This window comes from Micromys minutus (genome assembly GCF_963924665.1).
Source record: "Micromys minutus genome assembly, chromosome: 25".
Lineage (NCBI taxonomy): Eukaryota > Metazoa > Chordata > Mammalia > Rodentia > Muridae > Micromys > Micromys minutus.
This window is the reverse complement of record NC_137960.1, coordinates 20,494,939-20,519,899: the sequence shown is the minus strand read 5'-3', so window position 1 is coordinate 20,519,899 and position 24,961 is coordinate 20,494,939. Positions and strand designations below refer to the sequence as shown.

General features: G+C 36.3%; 1 protein-coding gene across 2 annotated transcripts in view; it reads left to right on the top strand.

Annotated features, from left to right (window-relative positions):
• CTNNA3 (catenin alpha 3) overlaps positions 1 to 24,961 on the top strand; it is a gene marked incomplete at both ends in the record, with an annotated part of 1,359,521 nt that overhangs the window by 794,497 nt on the left and 540,063 nt on the right. For both annotated transcript variants that reach the window (XM_080937546.1, XM_080937545.1), the window contains one exon: positions 15,763 to 15,855. In XM_080937546.1, coding sequence (XP_080793672.1) covers positions 15,763 to 15,855 — 93 coding nt within the window. The remainder of the gene's footprint in view (positions 1 to 15,762; positions 15,856 to 24,961) is intronic.

Genomic DNA, 24,961 nt, shown 5'->3' with positions numbered 1-24,961 from the left:
TTATTACCATAAATTTGTTTGGAAAACAGCACATACTTTCAGCTTTAGAGTGGTGATTCTAAGGTGAATAATAGCTTCATTTAGAGAGGCTGAAGAGCAGTGTAGCTGTTCTGATTTTACCACTGTAATTTATATTTACATCACTGTGGAATATATGTACTCATATACAGTCAAACATTCTCCAAAATAAAAGAAACAGGATATATTTGGCATGATGATACTCTGAAGAAGCATAGATGTCACACCTCTAGGTGAATTACAGTTCAGTCTATCCTTCTCACAGTCCTGTGAATCATTTTTCCCAGTCAGTGTTCTATTGCTGTGAAGAGACATCATGACCAATGCAGGTATAATAAAGAAACATTTAATTGGGGGCTGGCTTATAGTTTCAGAGGTCATTCCATTATCATGGTGCCAGGGAGCATGGCAGTGTGCAGGGAACTATGATGCTGGAGAATTAGCTGAGCGTTGTACATCCTGTTCTCTAGGCAGGGAAAGAGACACTAGACCTGCCATGCAATTTTATAATCCCAAAGCCCTCACTCCTCCAGTGACACAAGTTTTTCAACATGGTCAAATTTCTTAACCCTTCTAATCCTTTCAAGTAAGCATCCCAGTGACTAACATTCAAATATATGAACCTATGGGATCATTCCTTTCAATATGTCACATATCACTCCCTAGGTACAAGGGCTTGTAGCCATAAAATAATGCAAAATTGAATTAAGCCCAACTTCAAACATCCCTACAGTCTAACACATTCTGAACACCTTTTAAAAACCATAAACATCAAAGTCTCTTCTGAGACTCATGGCTATATCTTTTAACTATAACCTCCTGTCAAAACAAAACCAAAAAGCAGATCACATCCTTCAGATGACTAATAGTACCAAACATACATGATCACTCTATAAAGGGGGAAATGGAGACTAGTGAGAAAATTCTTGCCCAAGGCAAGACTGAAAAGCAGCAGGAGGAACTCCAATTTCTGCATTTTCCTGTCTGTTGTCTAAGAGCTCTTCAGACCTTCAAATTCTTTCAGGCTTGTTGGATACAACACACTTCCTCACTCTTGAACTGCTTCCACACCCCAGACTCCAGCTTTTTTTTTTTTTTTTTTTTTTTTTTTTTTTTTTTTTTTTTTTTTTTTGGTAAGTATCATGTGACTTTGGCATCCTCAACATCTTGGGTCTCCAACACAATATAGGATTCACCATCACTGGTTGCACAATAGCCCCTCTGAGCTTCCATGCAGGGACAACCCTGACATATGTGTGGCCTCAGTGGCTTCCCTTAGATGCACAGCACAACCCCTTTTAGTTAACTCTAAAATCTGAATCACATGGCTGAAGCTGCCAAATTATGAAAAATAAGTCAATCAAAGTAAATAAGTAAATAGATTTGAATTTTAAACATGTAAAAATTTTTAATATGGAGGATGGATTATTTTGATTAAAATATATGCAAAGGACACATAATTATGCCTGCTTACAGGTCAGTGTTTAGCAGTTTGAAGCAGCAGGGTCATAAGCAAAAGGCTAGCCTTGGTATATAGTGAATTCTGGGCTAGCCTGGACCACATAGCAAGACTCTGTCAAAAATATAAAAGCAAAATTATATGCAGTGTTATTTCATAGTAGAAACAACTTCTGATGTTCTGTAAAAGAGTAAGGCAAAATAATTAACAATAATGTATTATATATCTAAGACAGGGATTTGAATGTAGTCATCATCAGAAATTATAAATGTTTAAGGTGGTAACTAGGCTCCATATCTATAATTGATTGCTCTCTGTCATAAATGGTAACTAACACACCCCTCTCTGCCTCATAAACATACATGATAATAAATCAATGAAACAATCTATTTTAAGTTTAAGTTGTTTATAGAAACAGAAAATTTTATTCTATTTTTGGGAAATTATCCAGTTAATTACCAACAAGTGTTTCTTTTTACAGGGACAATAAGATTCCCAACCTGACCATGCTTTTTTTTTTTCTCTTTTTTATTGGATTTTTTATATATTTACATTTCTGTTATCCCTCTTCCCCCTTCTCTCATCTCCTTCATCCCCCCTGATTCTATGAAGAGGCTCCCACTCCCACCCACCCACTTTTACCTCACCACCCTGCCATTCCCCTACACTGGGGAAATGAGTCTTCACAGGACCAAGGGCTTCTGCTCCTATTGATGCCAGACAAGGCCATCCTCTGCTACATACATTATTAGAGTCATGGGTCTCCCCATATGTACTCTTTAGTTGGTGGCTTAGTCCCTGCAAGCTCTGGGGAGTAGGTTCTAGTTGGTTGATATTGTGGTTCTTCCTATGGGTTGCAGACCCCTTCAGCTCCTTCATTTCTTTCTCTAGCTCCTCCATTAGAGTCCCTGTGCAAGCATCTTCATCTGGCAGAGCCTCTCAGGAGACATCCATATGAGGCTCATGTCAGCAAATACTTCTTGGCATCAGCAATAGTGACCAGGTTTGGTGGCTGCATATGTGTTGGATCCCCAGGTCGGGAAGTCTCATGAGCAAGTATTTTTAAAAGACAGACAAGCCAGCGTGACTTCTTTGTTCTCCTTAGTGTGGCAAGTCCTCAAGCTGAGCTGCCCTCTAAGATGTTGGCCATTTACTTTCCACTTGTTCCTTCATTCCTGGGAATGTCAAAAAGCAAACCCTTAAGATACTGCTAAATCTGATGAGAAAACTATGTCATTTTATTGCTTCCCTTATATTTATTGCTTAAATCGAAAACAGATGGAAATTCTTACCATATGTTCATAGTATGTACATCATGCTACGAAATGTTTGAGATGCATGGTTTTTTTTTTTATAATCTATTTTCCTTATTGACTTCTGAACCTACTTAACCTATGGATAATTTTGATATATGAAAAATAGTTGTGTTGTTTTGTAACTTTCTGCATGATTTTTAACATCGACATTTAAGGTATTCTTAGGTCAATGTTTGTCTACTGTTCTTACATGCACTGAACTCCCCTTGAAGTAGCTTATCAATTGAGAGATGATCAATATTTCTCCCACTGTTTTAAAAATAACAAATTTCTCCAGTTTAATTGCTAGCATGTTGCATTTCATATTAGCACTCATCTTTGTTAATATTCTTTACTTACCTTTCATATTAACTTCCATATATGCATATATATCACATACACACATATGTGAAACATATCACATAAAAATGAATATGCATATATTACATATACACACATATATGTGAAACATCACACAGATTAAAAATAGCCTGAGTTCAGTTTAGATGTTTTACCTTAATAAATGCATTTACTACAAGCTGGAGTTTTATTTTTTAATATTGAGCCATTCTTCCCATAAATTTGATATTTCTCTTCATCATTCAACCCTTGCTTTCCACAGTTGGTTAAATTAAAACCATATGAACATAGACACACATATCTATAATGTTTTAATTCCTTAATAGATTTATATTACCATGACATTTACAGGACTGGTTGGCACTATAAGAGTAATTTCTTACTAAAACTTTGCTTTTGATTCTAACAGATGTAAAAATTTTATTCTCCCCAAGTTTTTTCTGTATAACTCAATGCTGATAAACCATTGGTAGTAAGTATACACTCTTCCAAAATCTTGCATACTTTCAGGAGAATCTCTGGCTCCCTGGGAATAAAAAGTCATAATTCCATCTTCCTTTAACATATTTAACATCTTTCGTTAACATAGCTACTATATATTTTAGGTTCATTTTAATCGACTAAATCTCTGTCTGAAATACAGGTCAACTTCAGTATTAATACAGATCTTATGACATTGACACTTTATAAACATGATGCATGCATGAGGGATAGGGGGCCCATGTGTACTAGAGATGATTACCTGAGGAGTACAGAGATACCAGAAACCTAATACCTGGAGTGACAGGCCACTGTGAGCAGCCTCAGGACATAGGTGCAGGGAACTGAAGCTGTGTCCTTTGAACCTGATTTCTCAGTATGTGCCCTTAGACACTGAGCAAGCTCTTCAGCACAGGGCTGATATTGTTAATATTTGCTCTAACTATGTTTATGAAAGAGAGAGTATGTGATTATGTACATGAGAGAGGGAGTGTTCTGTGTATGTTAGATTAGGTTCTCTTAAATGGCATGTTCTACTTGAATCTATATCATCCTACTCTCATGGAAACAGGTGTATTCCCACAGATTTGGCTTAACCTTGACTGTTGGCCATCATAGTTGCTGTAAATTTGTACTGTTCAGTCTAGCATTAGTAACTGTAGGCTTTACATATGCCAAATACTATCCCACAGCTGGAACTCTAGGAAAGTTTTATTGTTTGGTGTCCTAGTCATGGGATGACTGAATGGTCTTTCTCAATTTCATAATTATTTTCAATTATTTAATATTTTATTTGTAAGTTTTTATTCAAATTAATATAAAATGTCATGTAGATCTTCACCCCTGCATAATTTCTATATAACTTTATCAATTGCATATGGAGGAAGAAATATTCAAAATCTATGGAGGCCTAGAAATAACACCTATCTCTTGTCATCTTGTAGGTGAATAACCAAAGGTAGAGATGTAGATGATTATGTTAGCAAATTATTAGAGAATTATGTAACTCAGCACCCATAAAGTTTTGAAGGTCTCCTAAAGCAATGTTCAGGAGAATTTGAACTTCCTTTGTGTGCTGAGTAGTTTAATGTCAACTTGGCACAGTCTATAGTCATCTCAGAGCCTGGGATCTCAAATAAGAAATTGTCTCTATAAGTAACAATTGATGGAGGAGTGGCCAGCCTATTGTGGTGGTCCAGTACTGGACTTGTAGTCCTGTTTTCTATGTGAAAGCAGTCTGTGCAAAGCCATGAGGAGCAAGCAGGTAGGCAGTATTCCCCCATTACTTCCAGCTTCCTGGCTTGCTTGAGTTCCTGTACTGACTTCTTTGATGATGTATAATAATGTCTAAGCAAAACAAGCCCTTTCCTCCACAAGTTGCTTCATAATCTTTTGTCATAGCGGCCATGCTAACTGAGACACTTGGTGATAATTTATCGCCATAAATTTATCTCAGACACTTCCTTGTCTCTAGCTTCCCACTGTGCTTACAGCCTCTAAGTTTAGAGACAGGGTCGTTTTCACATAGACTCTTCTTAAGATCCCTTCTTGTGTCAGGATGATAGCTCAGTAGACAAAGGCACTAATCGACAAGATTTGAATTCATCCCCCTTGTTTCACTGGTAGAAGGGAAAAAACCCACTCCCACTGTTTTCCTCTTTCCTCCAGAGGCATGCCTTGAGACATGTGTGTCCTTCTCCAGGCAGAAATTAAATCAATCAATAAATGATATAAAAAAGTAAAACTATTCATTCCAACGTTACTGATTTTTTTTTTTATTTCACTGTCAGTTCCGAACCTGCTTCAGAGTTACTTAATCAATATTTATTACCTTGTAAAATGATTAGTTGAACCTTGCCAATTACACTGATAGCAAAATTCTATCGGTTAAGCATTATACATAACTCATAATTTCTTTAAAAAATATCGCTAGTGCTAGCATAACAGTAATAAAACAGCAGTGGCATTGAAGTGCTGACCTGTTTAGCTAGAAGCCACTTGAGTGAGGCTTATTATGGGATATCGCAGAATTCCTTCTGCATATTATACTTAGGTATAGGCCTGTGAGATTAATTTCTTATCAGCAAAGGAAGCCCTGTGTTCAGATAAGATACCACATATCCTGGGTGGTGAACAGGAGTCATCGTCAACTTCACACATCTACCACACTGACCAACATTTGGCAGCCTGATGGGGCCCTTTGAAGATTTCTTTTATTCGATTAAAAATAAAGAAATTAAGAGCTAGATTGGGAGCTGTCTATTAGTTCTCAGTTGGATGGCATAAGAGAAAGGAGAACTTGAAAGGAGCCACTCCAGATATCATGTTAAGTGTGAAGGCCGGACAAGAAGAAAGGCCTGTACTGTTTCCCTGAGAGCCAGCTGCCTGAGCTTTGTAGAATGTTGCAGGGACATTCAAAGGAAAATCTCATTCTCCATTCAGTCTTGCCCCAGATTCCCACCTTTCTCTTCCCTCCGTAGTTCTTTCTGCTTGTTAGTTTGTTTCTTCATCTGAGAAGCCGGCACAGTTGTAAGCATAACAGCTTTGTGTAGCTATTTGTGTACTTTTTTTTTTTTTTTTTGAAAAAGCTGTTTATTGTTTGGATGTCAAATGTCAGGTAGCAGACACTGGAGGGAACAATGAGCTAACATGAGAAGTATTCTGTCCCTTGGAAAGCAGGGACACTTGCTACTCATTAAATAAACACGTTGTCAGATGTGTTCAAGGCCAGCATGATCAACATAGCCAGCTCCAGGCCAGCCAGAGAAAGATAGTGAGACCCTATCCAAACACACACACACACACACACACACACACACAAACAAAACACACATGCATTCTCTACACCAAACCCAAAAGCAAACAAACAAACACCAACAAGAAAAACTACAAACAACATTATACCCAGTGAATCTGCCTTTACAAACTGAGAATTATGCTCACAAAGAAAAAGTCCTCCCTTTGGTAAATAGATACTTAATGTATGAGAAGAGATGATACTAGTAAAAGCAATACAGATTTACCGAGGCAATGCTTGTGAGCAAACTCTGATGGGCACAGAGATTAGCAGAAGTAAGAGATTCACAGGTAGCAGTGAAGGAGGCACAGCAATCATCAAAAAGAAAGAAAAACAGCCACAAATGTCCTGTATCTAAAATTGGGCTTAGCCAGCTAAAATAGTGTTTAAAAAAAAAAAAAAAACCTATACATACTAAACTTGGTCTGGACTACACATAGTAAAAACAGCATCAAAAAAAAAAAAAAAAAAAAAAAAAAAAGACTTACATGGTCCTAGAGAGATAGCTCAACCATAAATATACCCAGAGGACCCAAGTTTAATGTCCAGCATTCACACAGTAGCTGACAACTCCTTGCAATTCCAGCTCCAAGGAATCTCACGCTCTCTTTTGGCCTTTTTAGTTACTGCAAACACATGGTGATCACATGTGTGCCGGTAAAACATCAATACACGTAAAAATAAATAAATATCAAAATTGTTAGAAATGTACAAATAGACAAGAACATCACATATCAAGTTTAACCCCACTTTGTAACTCATTGAGCTTCTTTATAATAGGAGAGACATTCAGAATGAAGCTCTAGAAACTGACACTAAATTTTACATATTCAGTATCTAGTATATTTTATGCACTGATCCACCATTAAAAAAAAAAAAAACAAGCAAAGATCAATGGCAGAATTAGAACTAGAAACATATTTGCTATGCATGATTTTGTAGGAAAGAAGATATGGTACAGGAATGAGAAAATGGGAAGATCAAATATGCATTTAAACTATTGGATATTGGCTGCAATGCATTCTTCTCTCTCTCCCTCTCAAAATATATATATATATATATATATATATATATATATATATATATATATATATATATGTATATATATATATATGTATATATATGCATGTGCATGTGTCTATATGTATAATATGTCTATATGTATATATATATAATATTTTATATATTTGTCAAAATAAATAATGGTATATATGCCCATACACATATATTAGAAAAAGTATAGCTGCACACTAAAATAATAAAATTAGATGTGTATATATATGGTATATATGTGAGTGCTGTGTGTGTGTGAGTGCTGTGTGTGTGTTTGTATGTGTGTATGTGTGTGTGTGTGTGTGTGTGTGTGTGTGTGTGTGTGTGTCTTGCATTGCCTTATAGTGTGGCCTGCAAACTCTTTATGTGGTGCCTCAGGAAAAAAAATTCATGTAACAAATATTGATAACTTTAATACTCTTCTGAGAATAATTGTCCCTTAATCACATTAAATTATCATTGATAAATTAGTGAATTACTTTTTAACATTTTAATTATACACCCATGTTTTAGTTATGTTTACTTGTATCATAATATTTCAACTCAAATTTTCACTATTCAATATAACTCTCACTGTCTCTGTTTAATAAGAAATAAAATGATGACAACCAAAAAGCAGAAATTCTAGCAATTTTGTTGTTAGTGATTTAGCTAGTGACTTTGAAAGTTTGATACTTAATAATGTCTCCAAGATCTCTGGGAGCCTTCATGTTTCTGCATGCCTCACTGCAAGCTTTTGTGAAATTTCATTCCTTCTAAAATGAGAAGAAAATCCAAATCTGCCTTTTTACTCCATGAGGTAAATCTTCAGAAACCCCAGTCAGGCTGACTTCAACTTAAATCAACACCCTATAGCCTTTATTTCTTAATGCCTTTCCTTCACTGTTTAAAAAAATGATACTTTTTAATGTCCACATTGTGAATAATTAGGGCCTATTATAATCAAGAATTTGTAGAGGAAGCCATGCGTCCAATGACTAAATCATGTCTTATTCAAAAGATTAAATGATAGAATTATTAATATAGAGATTGGACACTGTGATTTATAATCATAATGATTTAAAACTCTTATTTACATGATTCAAATAGCACTATTTTAGGATAATATGCTTGATAAAAGATTAGAGAAAATATTACTTTTATTTTTAATCTACACTTCATCTTATGGGAAGTCAAGTGAGTGTGGTAAGACTTCCATATGCACAGAAGTAGAGTTATGGAGTCTAACTATGCAGCACTCTAAGTCTTGGAGTGTTGATATGGTTTTGAAACAAGATGTGAGGAATGATTTTCAAACAGAAGGAACAGCTTGAAAGTTAAGGTAAAAAATGGTAAATAATTCCCTCAAGAACTCAAAGCTTTTTTTGTCCTTCATGTATAAAATGTTCAATGAAGCACTGGGGGGTCAAAAAGAAAGCTCTTAGAAACACATTTATTTATATTTGCAGAAACTTAAATATATGCTCCTTTTTTTTTTTTTTTTTTTTTTTTTTTTTTTTTTTTTTTTTTTTTTTTTGTTTGTATCTGAGGTCAGGACAGCCAATCCATCTAAGGTCTAAGTCAAAGCCCCCTCCTGTAGACATGATTGTGTTCACCCATCACTGTTAAACAGCACAGTGCTAGTGCACAGTTGGCATACTGGTTTTCTAGGTCAACACTGAGAAATTATTTTTGGCTTACTTGAGTGGGAACATAGGGACCTTATTGGAAGACACGGGTAGCTCACAGAAGTAAAGTCAAAATGAAAAGTTTAGAAGAGAAAGAAACCAGAACTGCTCTCGGAGGAAGTAATGAGTACGCCCAGTCTAGGACCAAGGGATGCCTAGGAGATTGACTTGCCAATCACAAGCAGACACCACCCCTGGCTTAGATGAAGGTATAAGAGAATCCAGCTAAGCATCCCAGATTGTTGTCACCACTAGAAAGTCTGGTGGCTGGAAATTTTTCTTACAGTGATTTTTATTGTATGTTGAACATTTTTTCCTGGCATACTATAGACTTTCAGCTCATTATGCTAATCTTCAGTAAGAGTATCAGTCTAAACAAATGAAAATGAACCATGGCCCAGGGTAGGTGTATTTTTACTCTGTTTTCTCTGGTTTGTATGTGTATCTCTCTGTGTGTGTCTTTCTCTCTGTCTCTTCCTCTCCCCTCTTTCTCCCTCTTCCATTCACCCCTCTTTCTCTTTTTTCCCTTTTTCTCTTTCTCTCTTTTCTCCCTCTTTACTCCTCCTTCTTGTTCCCTCTCCTTCCTCTTTCTCTCCCTTCTCATTCTTTCTTTCTCCCTCCTTCTTCCTCTCGTCCTTTCTCTCTCCTCCTCACCTCCTCTTTCTCTTTTTTCTCTCTTCTTTCTTCTCATTCTCTCTCCTTCCCCTTCCCCCCTCTCTCTTTCTCCCTCCCTCCGTCCCTCCCTCCGTCCCTCCCTCTCCCTCCCTCCCTACCTCCCTTTCTCTGTGTGTGTGTTTTTTCCCTCTTCTTTCTTATCATTCTCTCTCCTTTTACTTCTTTCTCTCTCTTTCTCTTTCTCTCTCTTTCTCCCTCCCTCCCCCCCCCCCTCTCTCTCTGTGTGTGTGTGTGTGTGTGTGTGTGTGTGTGTGCACTCGTGCACAAGCATGCTCTCGCATGTGGCATGTGTGTATATTCTGTTTGGAATCTACTTCATCCAAATTACCTAAAAGTTGACTTTTAAATTCTAATACCTTATATCTCTAGTTAATGTATCAAAACACCTAGGCAGGAAGAAACTAAACTTTTCAGCAGCTATGTACTGGCCATTCTACTGTTTTCCTTTTCCTCATCTCACAGTTGAAAATTGTTGCGACACGTTTTCAGTGAGTCTATCTATAGTATTTATGACATTTGGCATCCATTGAGGGCATATTCAATTTCCTTATAAAAAAAAGAATGCTATAATTTCCTAATTTCAGGCTGCCCTGCCAGGAGAATAGAGTTGCCCTTATCGACACTAAATTTTCTGTACCTAGAAGTGTTTGTACACGTGTTAAATGACCATCTGCCAGAGAGAGATTTTGTATGAAAATGAAAGAGTGACCTTTCTCCTCCATGAGAGCTAGGATCTGTGGAAATGTAATGAACCATGGGGATCATAGATATGTAAGGAGCATGTAACAGTGGGATTTTGCCAAACATCCTAATGTAGTTCACACTCTTGACAAAAGAATATAAAAGGCAAATACATGTATAGGAACTTCTTGGTGACAGAATGAATGATGAATGACATACAGCTTCCTGAATGGTGCACTTTCTAGTGACACTTCCATTCTAGTTTTCTAAGATGTCAGAGAGAAATAGCTATAGTAAAATTTCAGATGAAACTTGATATTGGAATTTTCAGTTCTAATGCACTCTTTCATTCAACATTTTAAACATAGAACCTCCCTATCATATTATAGCACAGTGATGATCAAACACCAGGTTAATCTGTAGGTCAATAGATTTATTTAATGGCCACAGAGGAAATTTGTAATTTTCAAAATCACCAGGTTAATCTGTAGATCAATAGATTTATTTAATGGCTGCAGAGGAAATTTATAATTTTCAAAATGTCTTTTTGATAGCTATCCCTATTTCTTGGGATGGATGAGTCAGTCAGTCCTTCTGTTTCAGTGGTCAGCTTCCTGACATGCATAGGAATGACCATAAGCAACATAGATGGCAGCTTCCACAAGGTCCCACCCCAGGAATTTCTTATGAGCAATGAACAGTTAAGAAGTGAAGAAAACCATGTTCACTGCCAAATATAGGGACAAATATAATATCCAGTTAAGAGAGAACATGATAAGCGAACATGATACCACTTGGTTCCTAGATCTCGATCCCGTAGCTAAGGTCACAAGAAATATCAGTAGCATTGTTGTGATGAGGAATAAACGAACTGTTCAGGCTTTGATGTCATCACTGATGTGTATGTAGATTACATATCTTTTCTAGATAACATGGCATAGTTAGGTTAGAAAACTTTATAGGCTTCAAATGTCACCTACATATTACATATTAGATATCAGAGGAGCCGTTAAGTAGCAGAGAGGCCAGGGAGGGAGGGAGGGAGGGAGGGAGGGAGGGAGGGAGAGAGAGAGAGAGAGAGAGAGAGAGAGAGAGAGAGAGAGAGAGAGAGAGAGAGAGAGATATCTACAGGACAGGGATCTTTAGTTAATGCTCAGTGACATAGCAACCTGTCCCAGCCTATAGATGCTTTTGAAAATTATTGGTTAGAATATAGTTAATTATATAATGATACAATTAATCTCTTTTTGCTATGAAAGGGGTATTTTGTCATAGCCATTCTCTATAAAGGATACATAGTCTTACCCAATATCTTTTTTGTTTCTTTGTTTGTTTCTTTTCAATAATGTAAACTCCTTGACTTTCCTTAGACTTGCTAAAGACTACCACATAGTACCCATTAAAAGCCAGTTCGGTTATTTCAGTACAGAAGTCTCTGCCCATAAACACACACACACACACAGAGAGAGAGAGACACAGAGAGAGACAGAGACAGAGACAGAGAGACAGAGACAGAGAGACAGAGAGAGAGACCTGGCTCAGCATCACACCCTCTATTCTGAGTGTGCCATGTCTGACTGTTCATTTTTCCTTTGTGCAGTAGGGGACAGCAGACTGATAAGAGGTCACAGAGGTGGTAATGAAAGTGAAAGCAGCTGCTGTGTTGGCTAAGTGGTGACTGTCCTCCCTTTCACCTTTAATGCATCCTCCTGCCTCTAGGTAGGGACTGCACAACATTACTGAGTTCTGTCTAGCTCATTGTCTTGAGTTAGACATGTTGGTAAGATTCTTGTGCACCCACAGCTTAAATTTATAACACTGGTGAGAACATGAAGTTCTTTTATTTCATCCATTATCTGAGAGATAAAGATGAGATACAGGTTGAAGAGACAAATAAATGATGGAAATTCAGTTTCAGAGCTACCGAGTATTACATCTTCTTCATACAGTGTCTCTCCTAGTTGCCTAGGCACCCCTGTGAGTTAGGAACCATCATGTATTTTATAGGTAACAAAACAGAACCATGAAACTTAATATCTTTCCCACAGTCAAAAGAAATCCCTTTAATCCCTAGTTTTCCTTAGTGACAAAAAAATTTCTATGGGAATGTGTTACATAATGCAGCTTTACTTGGATTCATGAAACATTGTCAAAGTTAGATAAACAAGGGTGTCAGATGTCAAAATACCACAGACTACTTTTAAAATATATTCTATGTGCATGCTGTTTCCTTTGACAAGCAGGGAAGTTACATTGTATGCTGTGCTTGTTTTCCTGAACAGGCACCCAGAACTAATTATTATTAGAAGAAATGTGGCTTTCACTCACACATTGATGAGATTTTGGAAAACATTTCTGAGTCATACAAATTCAAATTGTAAAAAGATTTCAGTTTTACCACCCAGCCTTTCTGCTTTGTCCTAGAATATTACCATAAATTAGCCATGTTTGACAAATGCATGAAAAAACCTAATCATTTTTAAGTGACTGTTTGATTACTTGGAAAGTTGAGTTTACATAGGACATTTTGGTAAGACAAATGTACTTAAGTGATTTAGATTAGATAGAGATATAGATATACCATCTTCACCTCATCTGCCTATTGACCTATCACCTATCTATCCATCCATCCATCCATCCATCCATCCATCCATCCATCCATCCATCCTTCTTTCTATCTATCTATCTATCTATCTATCTATCTATCTATCTGTCTGTCTGTCTGTCTGTCTGTCTGTCTGTCTGTCTATCTATCTATCATCTATCTATCTATCTATCATCTATCTATCTATCTATCTATCTATCTATCTATCATCTATCTATCTATCTATCTATCTGTCTGTCTATCTATTTTTAGTTAAAACAAGATAAAAATCATCTCACTAGAGACAGTGAACATAAATTCAACTTTCAATCATTTTGTGTGTTCCTTGAATAATTGTGTAAAAATTAGCACTGCTAATATAAAGATAAAGTGTTTGAAGATAATGGTCTTTGTTGTGCATTCATATAGTTGGTTGAGTAATAGCATCAGAGGAGGAGGAGAAGGAAAAGGAGAAGAAAACTCAAAAACAGCAGAAAAAAAAGTCCCCTAGACTGACTAAGACTTGTACAGCTTTATCCCCATAGCATATGCCTGTGTCCCACATCCACAAATTTCATATTCTAAAGACTAACTAGGTGTAAAATAAGAGAGATCCACAGAGAATGAGGAGTTAAAGAGAGGAACTGTAAAGGTATCTGCTGTATCTCCTCCCGCAAAGCTAGAGCACATACTTTAAGGGTCCCTGTAAACATGGAAGAGGAGGTATTAAAGAGGAAACCAAAGAGGAAAAGTGAATGTTGGCAAGGGTGAGAATAGCCCTACAGAAGGATGTGCCCAAAAAGGCCAGACACACAGAGAGAAGGTGCTGGAGATGCTGCGGATGTTGGCAACTTTGATAGCCATGCACTTTTTGTGACTGTAGAATTTGATATATAACATATGTAGGAAAACAGGCTCACTGATAGGGTGCTTGGTTTGCAATCAGAAAACCCTGCATTTGGTCCCCAAAACCAGATAAAAAGTAGAAAGGAAGAGAATGTCTGTATAGGGTCAATTTTCTGTAAATTGAAGCTTCAGATTAATTAATGTCCTTCTATTTAGATTTTCATTTTATTCGTGTGTCTCTAATTCTAATTTAATGAGAAATTCCTACAAAATGTACAGGATTTTAACTTTAATCAGTGCTCAAATTTGGGAGAGTTTCACTATGAGTGAAAGAGGTTGGGGATGTGGGGTATGGGGCACAGACACCATTGTCCTTTTCAAATAATTCACAAATGCTCTAATTATGTGTCAGATATGAAAGCTGAGGTACTGTGACCTTCAAACTAACAAAAGGCCTTTTCAAGTGCGCCATTCTATGGACATTAATAAATTGAACAATGACTCTTCATAGTGAAATAATGTATGTCTGTTATTTTTTCATGTGTAAGAGCAAACCAGGAGATGTTTCACCATTCAGATATTAAAGAAGAGTCCAGAAAGGCTTATTGCTATTCAAATGTTAATTCATAGATAGTCTTAAAAATAATAATCTAAATTGCTGGTTAATTGCTATTCCTACAACATCTAAAAGTGAACTTACTTCAGATTTTAGCAGAAGAGCTACAAGGTATATATTACCCAATGGACAACAGGCAGGTCTTTAAGAAATCGTTTTATGGGGCAAAGCATTAATAGAGACAACAAAATATTTTGTGTACAACAGAAAGGCACCATGGGCTGGTGAGGTGGCTTAGAGAATAAGGCATCTAGTACTAAACCTTAAGATGGGAGACCTGTCCTCTCATGCATGTGATGGAAAACAGACTTCCATAAGTTGTCTTTTGACTTCCTTAAGTACTTCACAGTACTGGCTTTCTTGTATCCATGTGCCTACCCCTCCCCTATACTAAAACTTTTGCAAATAAAAACATTGTTTTTCTTTTTATAAATTACCATAATGTTAGCGATAAGAATTGTAGATAAGATGGAGTTTAGAGAAAGAAAAACATTTCACACCCTTTCTCAAAACCATTTTATAAAGAATTTGTAAATACCAGGCTTACGTAATGGCTATTGTGGTAATAATTTAAAAGAACAGTGGCAGATTGTATATGTTTCAATAGCAGTGGTATAAAATACATTTCCGTGTCACTAATACTTGAATTAAATTGGCTGTCAGAATGTCAGCTATTGTTCATTAAATTACAGTACAGAAGCAAAGAACAGGAAATACTATTTATTTATCTTGTGTTTGTCCAGCTTGGGAAACCCAGCACATTTGATGTTGAATAAAACATGAATAAGATACAGCAATGCTAAATGCAACTTAAGTGTGCATAATAGACCTCTGGGAAATAATAAAACAATTACAACCTTAAAATACACCACAATCAAAGGAGATTCCAAGAACCTATTAGCATTCGATCTGTAGATAAACTTTACTCAGTCGCCTAAGGATGTCTTATTATTGCTTAGATGTTGATACCAAGAAACTATGTGCAGCTTGCTGATCCATTAACCAGCATTTTCTCTGTATGTTGACTCCCCAAGCCTCTCTTTCATTATTTATTTTGATAGTTTCCCTGAATAATCTTGTGAAGTAGATATCGGTGATATTTAAAAAGAATCCTGCCTGACATTGCATTTTTGATAAATGTGTATGGGCTCTTCCTTGCCCGCTAGAGCAAATATTTCTATATTTCCTCAGTGATCTGGACTAATTTTTATTTTCTTGAATTGTATTTAAGGTGGCAAACCTTGCTTGTTCCATGTCAACAAATGAAGATGGGATTAAAATCGTCAGAATTGCAGCCAATCACCTGGAAACCCTGTGTCCGCAGGTAGAGTAACAAAATCAATGCCTTGCTCCTATACAGTTATGGTGGGTTCTTCATACCTAATTGAGATATAATAGAATATTTGGTATAAACTGGGTACTGAGCTGTTCATAGATTGTGGACTGATTACCACAGTGGTAGTTGTTGTGGCTGCTTGTGATGATTCTGTGGACTTGAGTTAAACATCTTTCAGCTGTCTCAAAGTGTCTAAAAACAGTCGAAAATGGGCACATTCAATCCTTATAATTAACCTTAAGATCTGACTCCTGCTGCTAAATTCCTTTCACCTCTGCTTAAGGAGCAAAGAAAAGAAGGCTTATTCTGTAAGATTTCTAAAGAAAGAAACAGTTCTGCACTATAAATCTTAAAATGTAAGATGAAAGGACATTATTTAGTAAAAAGGCATTTATTTTACAGATGCAAAAATTTTATACTAGAAAAAAATTATATGGATGGTTATTTTAAACCAGAAGTTCTTTTTGTCAGCAAAACAAGAGACTGAAAAACCTTTAATAAAATGCACAGGAAACCTCTGTGTAAGGTTTTACTGTTACAAACCATGTGGTGTATTTATTTTTTTAAGGGTTGTAGCTTTATGGTAGTTTGTGGTGGAGGCAATGAATTGTAATCTCAACATGCCCCTGCCTGAGGATCAGAAGTATGAGGCCACTGGCCTGGGTTATAGAGAAGGTATGTGTCTAAGCAAAATCAAACCCATACCAACACAACCAAATAATCAAAGGAAATATGACTGGTCAAGAATATTCTTGTGGCAACTGCTTGGCAATTTCTTAATGTCTGATGAACAGCATTCTTTTTGGGTAATTATGTTAGATCGCTGGTTTCCTTGAAGTCCAGAATCAATATCATGTTAGGGCACTATTAAATATTAAGCACACTTTACAAACCAGAAAATGATATGCATATGCAATTCTATATAGATCCCAAATGGAATGAGGAAAACACATTAATGCTTGATTTGCCTCGCTGACAGCTCTATTTCTAAGGCTGTTGAGGGAACAGTCATGGTGTCTGTTTCTTTGAAATTAACGCCAATTAACAAAAGAAACCTGGCTAACCAGCCTGCAGCAGTGATCTTCTGACTTACAATCAATTTTCTGTCAAGCTCGCGGGGAACATGATACAGGAGCAAGATCTCTAAAGCTGTTCCGTTGAACCCATCAAACAGCCATCAGCTGCCCACATGGGTTCTCATCTCTACGCTGTGGCCGGTGCTTGATGCTATGACTTTTCAGAGCCTTTCAGGGTAAATAGTATTAGGTACGTTATTGGCAGTAGCTGTCCATTTTCTGATTATTGAAGATGATTATTAAGGAGATTGTCTTTCCCCACATGTTTGAATAGTTGACATTGTAATCCTTTCCTTGTCTAAATTCTTTGCTCAATTTCAAGGGAGGAAAGATTTTAAAATCAATGTTCTTGGGAATTTTCATACATGAAAACAATATGTTAAGATCACAACCACCCCCTAATCAATTGCCGCTCCAACACCTCCTGGCCTCCTATATCCAGCTTCCAACAGTATCATTACCTCTTCCTTTTTTCCCCCTTTCCTCTTCCTTTCCTCTTTAGTCTTAATAGTCTTGCATGTATAAGGATGGGTGTAATATTATCTTCTGAGCCGTGAGCAATCTACCATGGACCATCACAGAAGAAAGTGGACTTTCCCTTCCTCAGTAGCTGTCACCCATGGAAGGTCCTCAGTTAGGGGCTAGGCCTGGCGAGCCTTACCCCACCTATATTGGATTTTGTGAAGGCCTTATGCAGGCAACCCTGCTGCAGTGGCTTTCTGCATGTGCCAGTCCTGTAATGTCCAGAAGAGATAGTTTTTCAGAAGTCCTTGCCATCTTCTGGCAGTTAGAATCTTTATATTGCTGTTTCTTCATTGTTTCTTGAGACTTTGGCGGGGTATGACCTCTGTTTCACAAGCTGTGCCACCATCCACTGCTTGAGAAATATCTCTGATGAGAGAGAGGTAAAGGATGTAATGAGGTATGGTAGTAATTTTTTAAGAGGGGAGCCTTGATAAAATTTTCCTTTCTTTGTTAATTTTTTTAAAAGAGAATATATCTAATGTGCATGGTATTGTATTTCATAACAATATTTTTTGCAAGTACGTTTTGTAGTTTGACCAAATTACCATGGGGTTTCCATGATCTTTGTTCCCCCAGTCCTATTGGTCTCATTAATTTTGCTAGACTGTTTCATGTCCACTTTTTGTACTATATGCAGACATTATTTTATATGTCAATGGAGAATTTGGAGTCCCCAAATGAAAGAAAACATGTAATGTTTCTACTTCTTAGTCTGACTTAACACTCTTAATATGACAATATCCATTTAGATTCATTCTTTACAAGTGACATAGTTTTAGCCTTCTTTATACACCAGTAAAATACCACTGTGTATATTTATACACACATTTAGGTACACACTTTTATACATGCATGCATATATATACATATATACATATATAATTATTTTCATTTTCTTTCCTTTTGTATAAATTTCAGAAACAACTTACAAATGTAAAGGAAAGAAATCAGGTTACAATTTACAAATAAAATGTTAAAATGCTTGAGATTTATTTTTCAGTAAAATTAAGGCACCCAATCATTGTATTAATTAACATGTTGCATATATGTAATATAAATCAATAACATATAACACATATATATTTTATTTTATTTTTAATTGAACAGCTTTATTTTGAAAAGCATAGATAAATATACAGATTTTAAAAATATTTTTGCATAAATGTATATGAATACATTTTTATCAGTACGTGATTTTCTTAAAAGTTTGATAGTATGCATTAAAATCTTACTAGTTACAATGAGAATAAAGTACATGTAAAATAAGATGTAACCTGGAAATAGTCAAAGTTTTCTTGGTGTGTAAAGATTAAGCATAATGATTTTTCATGTTTTTTTTTTTGGCCTTTATTTTTCTTGAACTTCATATAGTCTGTGAGTTGTTTTTCTGGGGTGTTCAGAGCTCTCTGGGGTTAGTATCCAATTATCAGTGACTGCATATTAAATCTGTTCTTTTGTGACTGGGTTACCTCAATCAGGATGATATTCTCTAGAAGATTTTCTTAAAAATTTCATAAAGTCATTGTTTCTGATAGCTGAGTAGTACTCCACTGTGTAAATGCACCACAATTTTTTATCAATTCATCTACTGAAGGTCATCTGGGTTCTTTCCAGCTTCTGGCTATTATAAATAGGGCTGCTATGAACATTGTGGTGCACGTGTCTTTGTTGTATGTTGGAGCGTCTATCAGGTAGCAATATGTACAATTTTCTGAGGAACGCAAGACTGATTTCCAGAGTGGTTGTACCAGTTTACAACCCCACCAACACTGGAGAAGTATTCATCTTTCTCCACATCCACACCACCATCTGCTGTCATCTGAATTTTTGATCTTAGCCATTCTGACTGGTATGAGGTGGAATCTCGGGGTTGTTTTGATTTGCATTTCCCTGATGACTGAGGATGTCAAGCACTTCCTTAGATGCTTCTCAGTCATTCAATATTCCTCAATTGAAAACTTTTTGTTTAGTTCTGTATTCCATTTTTTAATAGGATTGTTTGATTCTCTGGTGTCTATCTTCTTTTTTTTTTTAAACAACTTTATTTTGCAAAACAAAGATAAATGTACAGATTTTAAACATTTTTTGCTTAAAATTATACATTTTTGTCAGTACTGTTTTTTCAGACATTAAAATAATTTTTACATAAAACTATGTGAATATATTTTTTAGTCAGTACTTGATTTTTTCAAGGGCTTGACAGTATGCATTGAAAACCTACTAGTTACAATGAGCGTAAAGTACATGCAAAACAAAACGCAACATGGAAATAGTCAAAGTCTTCTTGTTTTGTAAATATATTTTTGTTTTGTTTTCTTTATTTCTTGGACTTCATACAGTCTGTGAGTTGTTTCTGGGGGAGTGCAAGCCTCTGGGGTTAGCATCCCAATATCAGTGACTGCATATTATGTCTGTTCTTTTGTGACTGGGTTATCTCACTCAGGATGATATTCTCTAGATGAAGCCATTTTCTTAAGAATTTGGTTAAGTCATTGTTTCTGGTGGCTGAGTAGTATTCCATTGTGTAAATGTACCACAATTTTTGTATCCATTCATCTTCTGAAGGACATCTGGGTTCTTTCCAGCTTCTGGCTATTATAAATAGAGCCGCTATGAACATTGTGGTGCATATATCTTTGTTGTGTATTAAAGTGTCTCTGGGGTGTATGCCCAGAAGTGGAATAGCTGGGTCTTCAGGTAGTACTATATCCAATTTTCTGAGGTATCGCCAGATTGATTTCCAGAGTGGTTGTATTAGTTTGCAACCCCACCAAGAGTGGAGAAGTGTTCCTCTTTCTCCGCAGCCTCGCCAGCATCTGCTGTCATTTGAGTTTTGGATCTTGGCCAATCTGACTGGTGTGAGGTGGAATCTCAGGGTTGTTTTGATTTGCATTTCCCTGATGGCTAAGGATGTCAAGCACTTCCTCAGATGTTTCTAGGCCATTCGGTGTTCCTCAACTGAGAACGTTTTGTTTAGCTCTGTACCCCATTTTTTAATAGGGTTATTTGATTCTCTGGTGTCTAGCTTTTTGAGTTCTTTGTATACCTTGGATATTAGGCCTCTATCTGATGTGGTGTTAGTAAATATCTTTTCCCATTCTGTTGGTTGCCGTTTTGTTTTCTTGACGATGTCCTTAGCCTTACAGAAACTTTGCAATCTCATTAAGTCCCATTTGTTAATCTTTGACCTTAGAGCTTGAGCCATTGGTGTTTTGTTCAGGAAATTTTCTCTTGTGCCTATGTGTTCTAAGGTTTTCCCTACTTTCTCATATAATAGTTTCAGTGTATCTGGTTTAATGTGGTGATCTTTGATCCACTTACACTTGAGCTTTGTACAAGGAGATAAGAAAGGGTCTATTTTCATTCTTTTGCATGCTGAGTGCCAGTTGGACCAGCACCATTTGTTGAATAGGCTGTCCTTTTTCTATTGAATGTTTACTCCTCCTTTGTCAAAAGTAAGGTGACCATATACATGAGGGCTCATTTCTGGATCTTCTATTCTATTCCATTGATCCACATGCCTATTTCTGTACCAGTTCCATGCAGTTTTCAGCACAATTGCCTTGTAATATAGCTTGAGGTCAGGGATAGTGATTCCCGCAGATGTTTTTTTGTTGTTGAAGGTGGATTTAGCTATTCTAGGTCTTTTGTTATTCCATATGAAATTGCACATTGAGTTCTTTGTAAACCTTAGATATTCAGCCTCTATCAGATGTGGGGTTGGTAAAGATCTTTTCCCAATCTGTTGGCTGCCATTTTGTTTTCTTGACAGTATCCTTAGCCTTATAGAAACTTTGCAATCTCATTAAGTCCCATTTGTCAATATTTGACCTTAGAGCACGAGCAATTGGTGTTCTGTTCAGGAAATTTTCTCCCGTGCCTATGTGTTCTAATGTTTTACCTATTTTCTCATCTAATAGTTTCACTGTACCTGGTTTAATGTGGAGATCTTTGATCCACTTTCACTTGAGCTTTGTACAAGGAGATAAGAAAGGGTCTATTTTCATTCTTCTGCATGCTGAGTGCCAGTTGGACCAACACCATTTGTTGAATAGACTGTCCTTTTTCCATTGAATGTTTATAGCCCCTTTGTCAAAAATCAAGTGACCATATTTGTGAGGGCTCATTTCTGGATCTTCTATTTTATTCCATTGATCCACATGCCTATCTCTGTACCAGTGCCATGCAGTTTTTAAGACAATTACCTTGTAATATAGCTTGAGTTCAGGGATGGTGATTCCCACAGATGTGTTCTTGTTGTTGAGGATGGATTTCACTATTCTAGATTGTTTGTTATTACAGATAAAATTGCACATTGCTCTTTCCAACTCTATGATGAATTGGGTTGGAATGTTGAATGGGACTGCATTGAATCTGTAGATTGCTTTTGGTAAAAATGGCCATTTTTACAATGTTGATCCTTCCAAACCATGAGCATGGGAGATCTTTCCATTTTCTGAGATCTTCCTCGATTTTCTTCTTTAGAGATTTGAAGTTCTTGTCATACAGGTCCTTCACTTGCTTAGAGTCGCACCAAAGTATTTCATATTGTTTGTGACTATTGTGAAGTGTATCTTTTTCCTAATATCTTTCTCTGCATGTTTGTCCTTTGAGTAGAGGAAGGCTACTGATTTGTTTGAGTTAATTTTATATCCAGCCACTTTACTTAGCTTGTTTAACAGCTGTACAAGTTCTCTGATAGAATTTTTGGGGTCATTACTTATATTATCATGTTATCTGCAAATAGTGATAATTTTACTTCTTCCTTTCTGATTAGTATCCCATTGATTTCCTTTTTCTGTCTAATTGCTCCGGCCAGGACTTCCAGTACACTGTTGAATAGGTAGAGAGAGAGTGGGCAGCCTTGTCTAGTCCCTGATTTTAGTAGGATTGTGTAAAGTTTCTCACTGTTAAGTTTGATGTTGGCTATTGGTCTGCTGTATGTTGCTTTTATTATTTTTATGTATGGGCCTTGGATTCCTGTCCTTCCCAAGACTTTTAACATGAAGGGCTGTTGAATTTTGTCAAATGCTTTCTCAGCATCGAGTGAGATGACCATGTGGTTTTTTTTATTTGAGTTTGTTTATATGGTGGATTACGTTGATGGATTTATGTATATTAAACCATCCTTGCATCCCAGGGATGAAGTCTACTTGATCATGGTGAATGATTGTTTTGATGTGTACTTGGATTCCATTTGCAAGGATTTTGTTGAGTATGTTGCATCAATGTTCATAAGTGAGATTGGTCTGAAGTTCTCTTTCCTTGTAGGGTCTTTGTGTGGTTTAGGAAGGACAGTTATTGTGGCCTCGAAAAATGAGTTAGGTAGTATTTCATCTGATTCTATTTTGTGGAATAGTTTGGAAAGTGTTAGTATTAGGTCATCAGTAAATGTCTGTTAAAATTCTGCACTGAACCCATCTGGACCTGGGCTTTTTTTTTTTTTTTTTTTTTGGTTGGGAGGCTTTTATGACTGCCTCTATTTCTTTAGGTGTTATGGGATTGTTTATATGGTTTACCCGATCCTGGTTTAAATTTATTAACTGGTATCTGTCTAGGAATTCATCCATTTCCTCCAGATTTTCCAGCTTTGTTGAGTATAGGCTTTTGTAGTAGATTCTGATGATTTCCTGAATTTCCTCAGTTTCAGTTGTTATGTTTCCACTTTTCTTTCTGATTTTGTTAATTTGGATACTCTCTCTTTTCCCTCTAGCTAGTCTGGCTAAGGGTTTATCAATCTTGTTAATTTTCTCAAAGAACCAGCTCTTGGGTTTTTTGATTCTTTGAATGGTTCTTTTTCATTCTATTTGGACAATTTCTGCTCTGAGTTTGATTATTTCTTGCTGTCTACTCCTCTTCGGTGTATCTGTTTCCTTTTGTTCTAGAACTTTCAACTGTGCTGTCAAGTTGCTAGTGTATACTTTCTCTAGTTTCTTTTTGGAAGCACTCAGAGCTATGAGTTTTCCTCTTGGTGTTCCTTTCAATGCATCTCATAGGTTTGGGTATGTTGTGTTTTAATTTTCATTAAATTCTAGAAAATCTTTAATTTCTTTCTTTATTTCTTCTTTGACTATGCTATCATTTAATAGAGCATTGTTTAGTTTCAATTTGTATATGTTTTTTTTTTTTTTTTGTTGACTTTGTTGTTATTAAAGACCAGCCTTAGATCATGGTGATCTGATAGGATGCATGGGAGTTTTTCAATCTTCTTATATCTATTGAGGCTTGTTTTGTGACCCATTATATAGTCAATTTTGGAGAACGTGCTGTGAGCTGCTGAGAAGAAGTTGTATTCTTTTGTTTTAGGATGAAATGTTTTGTAGATCTCTATTAATTCCAATTGGTTTATAACCTCTGCTAGTTTTACTGTGTCCTTGTTCAGTTTCTGTTTCCATGATTTGTCCATTGGTGAGAGTTGGGTACTGAGGTCTCCCACTATTATTGTGTAGGGTGCAATGTATTTTTGAGCTTTAGTAGGGTTTCTTTTATGAATATGGGTGCTCTTGAATTTGTAGCATATATGTTAAGGATTGAGAGTTCCTCCTGATAAATTTTTCCTGTAATGAGCAAAAAGTGTTCTTCCTTATCCTTTTTGATAACTTTTGCTTGAAAATCTACTTTATTCGATATTAGAATGGCTACTCCAGCTTGTTTCTTGGGGCCGTTTGCTTGGAAGGTTTTTTTCCCAACCTTTTACTCTTAGATAAGTGTCTGTCTTTGTCTCTAAGATGAGTTTTCTGTATGCAGCAAAATGCTGAATTCTGTTTATGTATCCAGTCTGATAGCCTATGTCTTTTTATTGGGGAATTGAGTCCATTTATGTTAACAGATATTAAGGAATTGTGGTTGCTGTTTCCTGCTATGTTTGCTTTTAGAGTTAGAATTGTGCCTGTGTGTCTTTCTTCTTTTGGTTTTCTTGTTTAGGTATCTTCTTGTTTTTACTAGGATGCAGTTTCCCCCCTTGTATTGGGTTTTTCATCTATAATTCATTGTAGTGCTGTGTTTGTGGTCAGATATTGTGTAAATTTAGGTTTGTCCTGGAATATTTTGGTCTCTCCATCTACGGTGATTGAGAGTTTTGCTGAGTATAGTAGCTTGAGCTGACACTTATGTTCTCTTAGGGTCTACATGATGTCTATTCATGATCTCCTAGCTTTCATAGTCTCCGTTGAGAAGTTGGGTGTGATTCTGATTGATCTGTCTTTATATGTTACATTGCCCTTTTCCCTTACTGCTTTTAGTATTCTTTCTTTGCTTTGGGCCTTTGGCGTTTTGACTATTATGCTTTTTTGACTTTGTATGCTTTTTCATTTTTCTTAGTTCAATTAATGATATAGTCAGTTGCTTGTTTCAGTAAAGAGTTTGTGAGTAGGGTAATATTCTTTCAGTAGATATTTACTGAATAACTAATATGTAGCAAGCCCTGACTATACATTTAGAGAGAAAATGTCTAGTATTTTCCTATACTCAGTGGAAAGGTAACAACTAAGGCT